Raw genomic sequence first — 15016 nt, 5'->3', positions numbered from 1 at the left:
CTCATGGTGGTGGTTCAAGGATACAGATTAAAATCAGCTAGCAGAAGAGATGATTGGGGCAGAGTCTGGGAAGAGTCCATGTGTGATGTCTTCCATTGTCCCCTCCCTGTGGAATCAAGAACAGGGCTAACTTCTTCCAGCAATGATGTGAGGCAGTACGCATGGAGTGTTGTCCACCAGTAAAGCTTACAGGGTGTTTATTGAGGTCAGACACATAGATATGGTTAACTGTCCATATGACTTTTATTCTCCAGTCCCTTGGGAGGTTGCTGATACTTCATGACCCAAAGTCCCCACCATAAATCACATTAGCGGGCAAGGCATTCCAAGGGCTTAGAGATCACCAGCCATGAGCTGGGGGCAAAGACCAGAACTCTCTTCGGGTAAAGATTAATTCTTTACCATTCAAAACTTAAGAGTCCATTCTGACTGCAGTGTAGTAGATTAGAGACTTGAAAGATGATCAGGACCACGTGGGGAAACACTGATGTGGTGACAGATAGAGGAAAGGTAAATCTTACTAACAAAAGACATAGATCAAAGACATGCATAGAACTAACAGTTGTGCTTGAGGAATGTGGCTTTTATTATTGCTTCCTGCCACATAACATCAGGAAGATCAAAATGGAGATATAATAAAACCAATATCATAAGCAAAACAAGAGCCAAGTTTTGTCTTGTGTGTTAAAACATTGGGGTGTTTCACAACAGTGCCATGCCAGAAATTCTAACCAAGGTGAGATGCTTAAATTGAGTGAATAATGGATGTGAGAACAAAATGGGAACCATGAACTTCAGGACTCTTCATATCTAATAAATGGAAGAACACTAAAATTTTACAAAAGAAATTTGTCAAATAGACCTTTCTACCACACCATTGTATGGAATTATGACTTCCTTATACATTTCCCAATTTTTTCACCATGTAAGCTATTTCTAAGTTTTAGGTTGTTGAGAACAAATTATAGATTCAGAAAATTTGGAGTCAAGAGAGATCTCAAAGCTCCTGTAAGTCAACTTATTGTTTAGGAATAGAGCAGGGTGGCGCACACCTATAATCCCACTTACTCAGGAAGCTGAAGCAGGAGCTTCGCAAGTTGGAGGCCACCTGGGCAACTTAGAACCTGACTAAAAATAAAAAGGACTGGAAGTGAATCTCAGTGGTAGAGCATCCCTGGGTTTCATCCTCAGTATGCCCCCCAACCCCCATCCCTGCTTCAAAAAAAAGGAGGGAGTGGAATGTAGGAATCTGCCTTTTAATAAGCACACTCTGGATTTACCTACCAGTTCTTCAAAATATTTTGCACACTTGGGATGGTTTCTTTAGATAAGCCCCGGGAAAGCACTTGGTTTAGTGAAATGTCTGATACCCAGAAGACTCTCATTAGGTTTTCTGAATAGTTGTTGACTCTGCTGTTCTAATAGACCTCCTAGAGTCAAGGGTCTAGCTGGAGGGGCTGAAGGATTCTGTGCTGAAGTCACCTGGAGAGTTAGGTATAGTGTCAGCCTCTGGCTAGATGTCACCAGGTGCCAATACTTCCTTGCTTTATTTCTACCTTTGTTTTGTAAACCAAGTTTATTTTGAAAAATATGGACAAGTCTTACCTGCTCTAAGTAAGGAGAAAAGCAAAGTTTCCATACCTCTTCTGGATAACCTGTTCTTTGGTGTGAACCTGGACCGACTTGGGCCATTTGTTTGACTTGCACACTGAAAGTGAGAAATTTGACTTCAGCCCAACCCATTACATAAGAGCAGTTAAATAACTTGTCCAGGGTTGTGTTAATTCTTCAGACCCACTGACTAAAATTACCACTTGTAGAGTCTCCTAAGAGGAATGCTCAAGATAAAGGGCATTGGTTCTTGGGCTGGGGTGGTAACTCCGTGGTAGAGTGCTGGCCTGGCGTGTGTGAGGCACTGGGTTCCATCCTCAGTGCCACATAAAAATAAATAAAATAAAGTTATGGTGTCCATATACAAATAAGAATGTTAGAAAAGGACATTGTTCTTATATGTTTCATTGCTAGATAAATTTTCTGAATGATCGAGTAAATTCGTAGCTCTAAGCCTATATCTGTTACTTCCCCCACCTTCCAACTCCTACTTCTACCAATGAATACTTCTAATCTGAGGCTTAATTCATTTTAATTTTAGTTTAATAGATGTGTAATTGTGCCCTAGATTTATTTATTTATTTATCTATTTATTTATTTTATTTTCTCTTTTTTTTTGGTACTGGGCATTGATCCCAGGGGCATTTATCACAGAGCTGTATCTCTAGTCTTTTTATCTTTTATTTTGAGACAGGGTCTTGCTAAGTTGCTGACACTAGCTTTGAACATGCAATCTTCCTGTCTCAGACTCCTGAGTCATTAGGATTACAGGTGTATGCCACTGAACCTTGATAGGATGCCTGTATATTAAAGAAACTGAGTAAGGTTGTTAATTTTTCATTTTGGTGATTTGATTTCTGTAAGTCTACACGTGTAAAGAGTTTGCCCACATTGACTATAAATCAAATAGAACCAGATGCCAACCTTATGCACTTGAAATTCTTATTTATCAATAGTTTATTACATGTTTCTGTACTTTTAATTTCTTTTAATATTTTATACGAGTCAAAATGTTCGTATATTCATATATATCTACAAATTGCTTCCACTTTATCATGCATCATACCTCCATAACTGAGATAAACATATTCCAGTCCATTTCTCATAGTTTTTAGAATAGTTTTTAATGTTTAATGTTACCTTTTTGGAATTACTTGCAAATTAAATCCATCAGATTTTAACGTATTAAAATATCTCCCATCCCTCCTCTCGAATTATTCCTGCCTCACACTACCACTTTGTTTACATCTGAATGTGAATATTCCTCTTCTTGGATAAGGAGTTGGTGAAGATGAAATATTAATTGATGTGGGGTAGTGGCTCCCAGGTCCATGGGGTAGGGGGTGCCAACATTAAGATGATAGTGATGATGCTAGTATTATTACTATAAGCATCATCATCATCACTGTGTGGTAGTCTTACTTACTGATCTTTCCCAATAAATTACACTGTACATTTGTCAAGAGAGTGGGCTGGAGACTGCAACTGGTATTTAATGTGATCTAATAGCGAACATATTAATATTTTCCTTAGTTTTCTTCCATAAGAACATATGTCTTCATAAATTTATTTTCCTCTTCTATTAGAGTTTGGTATTTTCCAGTAAATAAATACCTTCTGTTAAATTGTGAAATTAGCGGGGTATGGTGGCTCATGCCTGTAATCCCAGCGGTTTAGGAGACTGAGGAAGGAGGATCATAATTTCAAAGTCAGCCTCAATAACTTAGTGAGGCCTTAAGCAACTTAGCAAGACCATGTCTCAAAATGAAAAAATAAAAAGGGCTAGGGATGGGGCTCAATAGTTGAGCGCCCCTGGGTTCAATCCTCAATACAAAAGAAAAAATTGTGAAATTATCAATCATGTTAAGGAAATCCTCTATAATTAATATATTTCATTTTTATTAAATAATTTATGTAGGCATGAAACATTTTATATTGTTTAAAAACCCAGAATGTGTAATGCCATGTAAAAGTGTCTGTATCTGAGGAAAAATGGAAATGAATTATATTCGAATAAAGATTTATGAGATTATAGTCCTTTTTTCCTTTTTGGGCAAGTTTCTTTATATTATTAAATTCTTAAGAGAAGAAATGAAGTATTTTGGTGATTTTTAGAAAATATTTTCTTTTAACATATGACTCGTGCACTTTTCCTCTTGAAAGCAGGAGAATTTGTGCTTTTTTACCCTTCCGCCCCCCAAGAGTTAGGATTATGAGGCCTCAAAGACAAAAAAAAAAAAAAAAAAAAAAAAGTTAAGGTCTTACTAAGTTTTCTGTAAGATTTGATAATTTTTACATTTTCCATTTTTTTAGTCTTACCACATTATCTATTTTCTTTTGGTTTAGCAGTTTTAATATTGTGTTTATAGCCCTTTTATAACTGCCTGCTTCTAGGTAGAAATAAAAAGTTTTGCAGTGCTGGGGATTGAACCTAGGTCCTTGTGCTTGCAAAGCACCTAACTTTTTATAATAAAAAACATTCAAACATTACAGAAATGTGGACTACTAGTAGTTCTTCCTTTATCCATCGACTTTCTCTTACCAAAGTCATGCTATTAAAAATTGTGTCTCAGGGAAAGTGCTGGTGAGTGATATTGGTCAAATTATACTGTTACATTGTGTGCATGTATAAATATGTTACACTGAAGCCTATCATTATATACAATTAAAAGTTATCAATAAAAATAGGGCAAAAGTTTTTAGAAAATGTCTCCCCACATTGCCAAATGTCCTCTGGGAGGGCAAAATCAGGAACCACACTGTTCACAAGGGATGCTAATATGTCTACTTTGATATGTCTTTTTCTAATGTTTTTACAAGAGTTTGACATTAGAGTTTGATATTAAGCAGTCTAATAACATGAGTGGTTGGTGTTTCCTCCTGCTTAATTTTCTGAAAAATTTCACATGAGATCAATATTATTCCTTCCTGGGTTGTTTGATAAAATTCCAGTGAAAACAAGTAGCCTGGAGTTTGCTTTGTGGGAAAGTCATTGATAACAAATTCAATTTCCCTGTTAACAGAGAAATTACAGCTGCTCAGATTTTCTGTCGCTTCTTGTGTCAATTTTCTAGGACTTTGTTCATTTCACCTAGGTTGTCATATTTGTTGTCATGAAGTTTTTCATAACATTCTTTTATGACTGTTTTATTTTCTGTTGTATCTATAGTTATAATCCATATCTCTTTTTTATTCTCCATATAATTTATTTGAGTTCTCTCACTTTTTTCCTGATCACTCTACCTGGAATTTGTCAATTTTGAGTTGTTTCCAGTTTCGGGCAGTTAAAATAAAGCTGCTGTGAACATTTGTGTGCCATCTTTAATGTGGAGATGTGTTTTCATTTGTCTTGAGTCTATGTCTAGGAGTGGACTTCCTCAGTGATATGGTAACACTGTGCTTACCCTTTCAGGGCTCACTAAACCGTTGTCCGCAGTGATGGCACCATTTTGTATTTCCTCCAATAGGGTAAGGGGCTGCAGTTCTTTCACCTGTTTTCTAGCACTTGTCAACACTGTCTTACTCTAGCTATCCTATTGTGTCTAAATTGTTATCTTACCGTACTTTGGTTTGCATTTCCCTACTGACCAAAGATATTGAATATCTTTTTATGTGCTTATTGGCCATTTGTTTATTTTCTTGGTTGAAATCCAGTTTATTGTTTTTTCTACTTATGGTCAATTTTATTTAAGATACTTTATCACAAGGTCATGAAGATTTTCTTCCGTGATTTCTTCAAGAAGTTTTAGAGTTACAGGTTTTACAATCATCTGGTACATAGTTTGATTTAATTTTTGTGCATGATGTGAAAAAAGGGTCAGTGTTCATTTCTTCCCATATAGAGATCCAGTTGTTCAATCACCATTTGTTTAAAAAAAATTCTTCTTCCCACTCAGTTTCCTTGGCAATTAAAAAAATTAATTGATCATATAAATAGTCTATTTCTGGTTTATCTATTCTGTTCTATTGGTCTATATATATATATATATATATATATATATATATATATATACACATTTTTTTGTGCCAATACTAAACTGTTGATTCTTGAAGCTCAGGGATTCTCAACCTCAGCACTATTTAAATTTTTACTTCAATAATTCTTTGTTGTTGATATTTTCAAAGAACTAACTTTTGTTTTTTTTGGTTTTATTGCTTTTTCTTTATTGTCTGTCTCATTTCTATTTTTCTGACTTCTGTTTTAATTAATTTTATTACTGATATCCTGCTTACTTTACTGTTACATATTTTAACTTAAAGTAGAATGTTTGATCATTGCTTTAGAACTTTAAAAATTCTTTTCTAATTCAAGCAATTGAAACTATACATTTTTTCTCTAAGCCCTGCTTGACCTGCATCCCATTGGTTTTTATGTCTTGGATTTTTGTCATTCTTTTCAAAATAATTTCTAAATTCCCTCCCAATTCCTTCTTTGCACATGACTTATTTAGAAATATGTTATTTATTTTCAAATATTTGAACTTTTTATTTCTAATTTATTTCTACTTTGGTCAGATAATATACTCTATATGCTATTTTCCTTTAAAGTTATTAAGATTTGTATTATAGTTCAGCATATGGTCTATTTTGGTGAATATGTACTTGAAGAGAATATCTATTTTGAAGTTGTTGGGTGTAATATTATATAAATTTTGATTATATCAAGATAGTTTGTAGTATTATTCAAGTCTTTTGTCTTTCCTGACTTTTTGTCTAGTTGCTCTATCGATTTCTTTTTAAAAAGTATATTAAAATCTCTTACTATAATAGTGGAATGAGGTCTTTCTATATTTAATTCTGTCAAATTTTTCTTTATGTATTTTAAGATTCTTCCATTAGGTACATACACATTTGTAATTGCTATGTCTTTCAGATCAATTGCCCCTTTTAGCCTTAGGACTTGTTCCCTTCTATCTCTGGTAGTGCTTTTTGTATTCTTGTCTATTTAATCTGATGTTAATATAGACTTTCCAGCCTTGTTGGGCTTATTGAGTTTTCAAATTGCATCTCTTTGGGAGTTAGGTATTCAACATATGAGTTTTGGTAACACACAAACATTCAGTCTATAGCAATGCTCTTGTGATTCATATTTGAAATGAGTTTATGTAGATGGCATATGGTTAGGTCACGTTTTTTTCATCTATTCTGACAATTTTGTCTTCTAATTAGTGTGTTTACAACATTTACATTTAATGCAATTATGAAAAAATTGGAGCTTAAATCTTTTATTGTATTTTTTGTTTTCTGCTAGTTTCCTGTTTTATTTATTTAATTTTTCTGTCTTCTTCAGGATTGCTGAAGAATTTTTAAAACTTCACTGTATATCTTTTTTATTCCATATACTTTCAAACCTGTTTGTGTCTTCTTATTTAAAGTACATCTTTATGGAGACTATATAGTTGAGTCTAGCTTCTTATCTACTCTGATTGTCTTTACCTTTTCAATGCTATATTTTTATCACTAATATTTAATGTAATTATCGATATGCTTGGGTCTAGGACTATCATTTCATCATTTTATCATCTGTACCCTCAAGTTTTTGAAGTATTTGTTCTGTTTTCCTGTTTTGACCTTATTGCTTTTTGGGGGAGTGGGTACTGGGGATTGAAGACAGGAGCACTTTACCACTGAGGTACATCCCCAGTCCTTCTTTAAATCAAATGTTTATTTTGAGAAGGAGCCTCACTAAGTTGCTGAGGGGAACCTCTAATTGAGATTCTTCTGCTTCAATCTCCCAAGTTGCTGGGGTTACAGGTGTGCCATGCTGCGCCATGCCTGCACCTTACTGCTTTTTAAACAATTTTCTTAGTATTTCATTTGAATGTATCTGCTGAACTTTTAGTGATATCTCTTTGTCTTATTATTTTAGTGGTTGCTCTAGGAATTACAATATGTATCCCCAAGCAGAGCCGCCTTTTTAGTACAATGCATCAAAAGCTGTCTTAGAGGCCTATGCAGCAGTTGTCTATTTATATATCATTGGCTAACACTGGGTCTCTTCACTACCTTTAGACCAATCATCGTTCATGGGTAGTAACTGGGTTAGACAAATTAGGATTCTTATTATGGAATTGGAGGAGGAATCCAACTGCATTGAACAGAAGGACCTCTTTCTGTTACTGAACTAACTGGTATTTGTGCCCAAGAAAGGAGAGTAAAAACAGGATAAATAACAGTCAGTGTCTGTCTATAATAGTTAAGTTGTTTTTTTCCCCCTCCCTTTGGTCCTGGAGATTGAAGCTAGTGATGCTCTACCACTGAGTTATGCCCCCAGCCCTTTTTCCTTTTTGTTTTGAGATAGGACCTCACTAAGTTGCTGAGGCTGGCCTAGAACTTGTGATCCTCCTACCTCAGACTCCCAAGTTGCTGGGATTACAGGTGTATGTCACCACTCCCAGCCCACAGTAATTAATCTTACCTAACGTATTTAACTATCTACATTTTTAACCTCAGCACATTTTAGCATCATTCTTTACTTTGTTATTTCACTTTAATAATTTATTTCATTAACTGAGGAACACTCTCTCCTTCAAAAACTTACACAAAGTCTAGCCTTTACCTTGTGTTGCTCCTATGTTTCTTATTCCCATTTTGTTGCTTATGTGGGCTAGGGATGTCCTTTAGAATAAATGTGAAAGTTTGTGCAAAACTGGTCCATGGTAGTAATAGTTAATATCTATTAGTGAGTGGATAATAAATGAATACGTGAAAGTAAATATTTTGTGACTACAAAAAAGGAAATTTTGTAAAAAATCAGTTCAAGCTTATTCTAGCAGATTAGATTTCTCTCAATAAGATTATTTTGCCATAAAGGAGACAATCATAATAAAAAAAAAGAAAAGAAAAAACATTAATTTGTGCCATTGGACTGTTTCCTTTATCATTTTTAAAAGAGGGTAAATGTCATAAACAATGTCACTTATAATTTTGTTTTTGGAAGTCTAAATAGTATTTTGAGTAATTTTGACTTAGTAGAATATGAATATGCTTGGGAAAATATCCTTCCTGAGGGAAAAAGAATCCGTATTTACAAAATTTAATTAAATATAAGATGTTTGGTTTGCAAAAACCAGGCTTATAATTTTGAAAGAACATTTTCTACTTTCTTCTCTAATAAGAAATTGTAGTTCTTTATTACTGATGATTGAATTATAAATTCTCTAGGGCAGATACTGTATTTTCTATCTCATTATCAACTTGTATATGCAGATTTGTATGTTAATTCTTATGATGATTTATACTTTCATAAGTGCATATGCACATCTTATTGAATTTCCTTAACCTTCCAGGGAGATAGTGAAGGGAAAACGCCTCCATTCTATGCATAAGGAAGCTAAGACTTGGCTACAATAAATGAAATTATGTCAGTTCTCAGGATTTGTGCTTGTTATGTTTGAGGCTGAGACCTGATCCTCAACTCAATGCTCTTTTGTCAGGGTCCCCAGGCTGCACAACATGCTGGACTGGGCCAGGTACGACTTGCAAGGAGACTTTCCTGCCACATATATGTTTTCCTAAGGGGTGGCATGGGAAGTTTGGGTGTCAGAATCATTTGTAGTGCAGGGTTGTCTCATTCAGCATCCCCAGATCTCACCCACTAAGTACCAGAACTGCTCCTGTCATGTGACATCCAGAAATGGCCCCCATGGTTGGATGTCCCTGGAGGCAGTGTTGCTATCAGTATTCTCCACCATGATGCCTCTCAGTCATAAATGGCCGATTAACAACCACAATGACTAAAACAGTCTTGAAAAAGCATTTTGAACATTTTTAGCAAAACACAACCTTCCTGTATGCAAGGCTGCTCTGGAACTCTGAGGAATCGTGTGGAGGGGAGCGGGGAGTATTGGATCCCCAAGAAGCAGAAGTGCCAGTGCTTAGAAAAGCAGCTACGGTTGGGTAGAAGAATCACCTCAAAACCATGAGCAATAACAGGACTCACGTGGAGCCCTTACTCTGTACCCGACACTGTATTAAGCCACTTACACTTATCCTATCATTTAATTCTCATGATAGCACCTTGCAATTACTGCTACCATGACCCTCACAGATGAGTGAGCTACTGTGATGCCTTGCTGTAGCCTTTACTGTAACATGGAAGCAGAAAGGAGCTCTGGTCCCTCTGCTTCCATGCATTTCTACTCTCCACAAAATCAACCTGACCTGTTTTTTGGTTTTTTTTTTTTTTTTTTTTTTTTTTTTTTTTTTTTTGGCAGGGTGCGGGGGTAACCGGGGATTGAACTCAGGGGCACTCAACCACTGAGCCACATCCCCAGCCCTAGTTTGTATTTTATTTAAAAAGAGTCTCACTGAATTGCTTAGCACCTTGCTTTTGCTGAGGCTGGCTTTGAACTTATGATTCTCCTGCCTCAGCCTCCCAAGATGCTGGGATTACAGGCTTGCGCCACCGCACTCAGCCTGACCTGTTTTTATAAAATGAAATCAGATCACATCATGCCTCTGCTAAAATTCTTCAATTGCTTCACGTCACTAAGTAAACTTTCAAGTCCCACAGTTGCCCTTAAGGCACATGTGCCCTGACTCCTTGAGGCTCCCTGCCTCACATCCACCTAACCCCAACCACAGCAGTTCTTTTGCCATTCTAAGAACAAGCCAAGCTTGTTCCCACCTTGAAGTCTGCAATCGATGTCCCTCCCCCAGATGTGACTCACTCCTTTACTTCCTTTAGCCTTTGATCTAACCTCATCACCTGGAGAGTTTTTTTCTTGCCCCAAACACCTCCCTTCTATACCCTCTGCTCTCTACCTTGCTGTCTTTTTCTTTTGGTGCCACCTGACACTATGTTCTTTTTCCTATACTCATGGTTTCTCCTTCCAAAAGAACATGAGTGTGTTCAATGGCAGCTTGTCTTAGTCACCCTTGAATCCCCATCCCTTAGAAAACTGCTTGGCACATAAGTGGCTCAAGAAACATTCGTTGAAGATGTGTGACTTAGAGAAGTGAAGTCATTTGCCCTATGTTCAAAGCCAATAAGGGATGATTTTATACTCTGAATTCCAAGCCCATCAGAGAAGACCACTCCCACCCCTTAGGAAGAGAAAAAAATACAGATGGCAGAGAGACATAGACTAGGAGAAGGGAATGATGGGAAGACCTTTCTTCTCTCTGCTAGAAAATGCTCAGTGGAACTTCTTTTTTGTATTGTTTTATTCAATCCATGCAATAACCAAAGAGAATTGTATAAAAGGTAAAACTAGCAGACACTTCAGCAAGATGGGAGTCTGTAGGTAATTTGGATCCAAAATCCACTTGTGTTTCTGGGCTTTGTAGTTGCTGGTTGTCTTATGAAAGCACTTCAAGCAACTTGGTGTGCCCTGTTCTTTCAGAACAGCTCTGTAGTGTACTAATTCAAGGTTAAACCAGAATTACAGTCTGTCCAGTGAAATTGGCTTTGTTCTTTTGTTTTAGAATCTGATTCAATGTTTTGTTTTTCTTTTTCCAGTTTTTGGCTTTGTATTTTTTTTTTTTGTCCCTTTCTCTTTCTGTACCATAACTCCTAAGGAGCCTAGCTAGCTGTATATTGAATACTTAAACATTACTTTTTAAAGTAATTTTGCAATTTTAAAAAATGGCTTATCTTTTTGGCTAGGCGGAAGCAAGGGAAATCGACAGAATAGATCTTCATGTGATGTGGACACAGTTTCGTGCTGGAATTTGCAAAGCCGATTTAAATACGATCTTAATTTTCAGAAGATTGCTTTTAAAATATAGAAATTCAAGAAGACAGCCTTTGAGAATGCAAATTTTGAAGAACTTGGAATCTTTTCATTTCAAATACATTAACCACAGAGCTCATCTAGCTGGATCTCACAGTGTGAACAACATAAGGAGATCATCGTAATAAAAACAGCTTCCCCGCCTTGCTGGTGTTTGGTGCTGTCTTTGCATCAGTTTTTGCATGTTACTGGTTAGAAAAATGGCAGTGTATACAAGAGATCTAAAGGGTAGAAAATTCAGTTATGACAACTAGCTACGAAGCAATGAATGTCGCATTGAAATTCATGCTGAAAGTGAAGTGTGATGATTTACAGTATGAAAATGATGCTTCTAAAATTTTTTCAAGGGTCTTCACTTCACTGTTGGGGCAAAATAATATATATGTGATGACAAAAAAAAAATAATTAAGAATGCCTGAAAGTCACATAGTGATTGAGACAAAAATTCAAAGCATCTCACAAGCAGGGATAAAGGTGTTAGGATGGCTTTCGACATGAGTTAGTCTGCAAGCTGGTGGAATTCAGGGACCTGGGGCTCCCACAGGAATGACCCAGCAGTTTCAGCATGGGGACCTTTTCTCATGACTATGTGCTTAGCTTTCAGATTTCTGTAATTTTTGCAAAATCTCTGAAGATTTTCTGTAAGACAGCAATACATGTAAGAACCTCAAAGAGAACTAAACTTGAACAGAACCTGATCTGTGGGGAGGGTTACACATTTAGTTAAAGACGACTGACCTTGATTTCTGCAAGCCCTAGACTGTGTAGTTAGTGTGGAGAGGTGGGAGATGGTGGCAAGAGGTGAGGGAAGGGAAGAATCTCTTAGCCCTCTATGGATTTACCTCTGGCATTTAATAAAAATGAATAGGGCTTTTCCAGTGCTGGCTTTACCCTAAATCTGATACAGGCAGGCAGGGAGCCCAAGGGCTGGTGGTTAAGGATTGACTTCCTCAGTCAATTAGAGAACCATGCAGGGCAGGGAGGGTCTGTGCTGTGTCTCTCACTTTGCAGAGAGAGGCTGATCCTGAGGGTGAAGTAGGAAGTAAGTTTCAAAGCCTTTCCATCTGGGAACACATCTAGGAGGATGGACCTGGGGTTGGGGTTGTGAACAAATCCAATAAATGTGAGGTGTGGGGTAAAGGCATAGGATTTAACTTCCCTGAGGGTCTAGCACCAAGGTGTGGGTGAAGGCAGGTCATGCGGCAGGTCAGGAGACTGCAGTTCAGAGGGTAAAGGGAGGAGAAGGGAGGAGGTCACTGGGTCCCCTTTCCCTCTCATACAGCACAGCAAGACTCACGTTCAACCCCTTCTGCTGCCCCCTCCATTCAATCAGATCACTGCTCACCCATACCTAATGTGCCCCAGTTCCCTATTTGTTGGTAAAAGAACTTTTCTCCTTTGGTATCAGTAATGATAATTTTTTTTGTGTGTGTTCCAAAAATGATGATAAAAGTAATAAAATGATTGTTAACCCCTTTTCCCCCTTACTGATTAAACATTAATAGTGGGTTTAGTGAGGAAACTCATTAAAAAGACATACCAACAAGCAGCTTTCCAAGGCTTCATCAGAATGCTACAACAGCACATAAATACCTTGGTGATGGTTGAGAAGCAGGAGAACCATTCCATGGTGGAGACACCCTGTGGGTGGAAGACAAGTGATGGGTAGGATTTGGGAAGCATAGTAATGGTTTTGGTTTATTTTAATATCCCCATCACTGAAGTGCCAGGTGCTCAATCAACATTGGGAAAATGAATGTGCACTCCAGTCCCTCCCTTTTAGAACTTACTTTCTTTCCCAAATCTACCCTCCCCCTGACGCCATCCCTAATAAATAATCCAGCTGCAGTTGCTTTCAACCACGTCCTCTCAGAGGAATTAGAGTATGTGGGACTACTTAAAAATATCTTGACTCTTGTGCTGTCAAATAAAGCCCACGTATTATTGAATATGATGCATACATTAAAAGAATGAGGTAATGACTGTCTGAGGACCTAACTCTGTGGGTAGCAATATTCCGATTAGTAAAAAGAAGCTTCTCAGAAATCACCAGCTTTTGCCCGCTCACACACACAACTTCCCTCATGCTGACATTTGGAAAAGATAACTTTCCCTGTCTTGAAACCCAAAACACCGATTATCATAGTCGTGTGGGAATTTAGAAACCATACAGTCTGATTCTCTCATTTAATAGATAAGGAAATTAAGATTGGAGTAGCTTAATGATTAACTCAAAGTCTCACTTCTAGTTAGAATTGCTAGAGCCCAAGGACAATGACCAATAGTATCTCAGACTGGTGACATTTCTCTCACAGAGTACTGGGCTTTTTGAAGATAAGTGATGAATGCTCACCAGATCTATTGAAGCAATTCATTATGGTTATTAGGAACAGGTACCAATGAAAAAGAATGAATGAAATAGAACTATTTACATATAATAACATGGAAACACCTCCAGGGACTATTGAATGAAAAAAGCAACTGCAAAGCAGTGCATAGAGTAGGAGTCCATTTATGTGACTCAAAATGGGTAGAGCAGATTTTCTCCAGACTAGGTATGGAAGGATGGATTTCCTCCCCGAAAACAGTGCAGGGACTTAGGAGTAGGGATGATGGTCAAAGGAATGTTTTCCCTTACCTGCATTGTTTGAATTTTACAAGGAGAATCTATGAATTAATTGCTCAGGAATTAATTTCAAAGAGCAAAATTATATATTTCATTTTGCTCCTTGTCACTCCAATCAATGACTTTGTTCCTATCTCTATGGATCAGACGCTGAAGGACTCAGCCTGTTGTCTTTTTTAAAAAAAAATTTTATTTGTAGCGTGTTGTCTTCGTTCAGTGGAATGTCTCGATTCATCCCATGACTCTCTGGGTCACAGTCTGACATATGGAAAGGAGAGGAAAGAGAGTGTTTGGAGTTTATCTTTTCCAAAAATATTCACTGCCTTCTCCTTCACATTGATTGCCCTTTTATACCTTGAACATAATAGTAATGAAGATGATAATACTTGAATGTGTAAATATTACTAAAAGTGTCAATGGCTAAGCTCTTCTGAGCACTACTTCTACCCTAGAGGGTCTCCTACGTGGCTTCATGCATATCCGTCTATCCGTCTCATGTAATCTTCATCAGGACTCCATGAGGTGAGTACTGTTATTATCCCCATTGTAGAGATGAAAAACTCATGAAACCAAGATACCTGACTGTGGCCTTGGGGAGACGCCTGAATTTGAACCCAGGCAGTTTGCAGATTCTGCACCTGGGCTTGTGGGTGGGTAATTTTTGTTCAAACACTGACCAACAATGTCTGTTGGAGGAAGGTACAGGTTGGAAAATAAGGTCTGGTCCAAACCAGAAAATGCAGGACTTCTGAGAATTCTTCTGTCTGATCTGCTTCACCTTTGCTTCCTCCCTGGGTTCTTCCGAGTCTTTTCACTTAAGGTTTCAATTGCCCCCAGTTACTAAGTCAAGCACATAATTCTGTCAGGCAATGTGTAGCGAGGGGGAAAATATTCTCCTTTGGAGAGTGAAACCCCATCTACTGTCATGACAAGCCTAGCAACGATTTCTCAGTTACCAGTTTATTTTATTTAAAACAAGCACAGTAAATCAAAACAGCAAATGTCTTTTAAATGAGATAAGGGCTTGCCTGCCTGAAGTCAG

At 37.3% G+C, this 15016-nt stretch overlaps 1 protein-coding gene across 1 annotated transcript in view; it reads left to right on the top strand.

Moving 5' to 3' along the window:
• Positions 1 to 11350, top strand: part of Hycc1 (hyccin PI4KA lipid kinase complex subunit 1) — a 105151-nt gene extending 93801 nt beyond the window's left edge. Inside the window, exon 11 of the mRNA XM_047562373.1 lies at positions 11222 to 11350. Within this exon, the coding sequence (XP_047418329.1) occupies positions 11222 to 11343 (122 nt within the window). The 3' untranslated portion in view covers positions 11344 to 11350. The remainder of the gene's footprint in view (positions 1 to 11221) is intronic.
• The last annotated feature ends 3666 nt before the right edge of the window (positions 11351 to 15016 follow it).

The sequence above is a fragment of the Sciurus carolinensis genome, chromosome 8 (assembly GCF_902686445.1).
Source record: "Sciurus carolinensis chromosome 8, mSciCar1.2, whole genome shotgun sequence".
In the NCBI taxonomy this organism is placed as follows: domain Eukaryota; kingdom Metazoa; phylum Chordata; class Mammalia; order Rodentia; family Sciuridae; genus Sciurus; species Sciurus carolinensis.
This window is presented reverse-complemented; position numbering and strand designations above follow the sequence as displayed.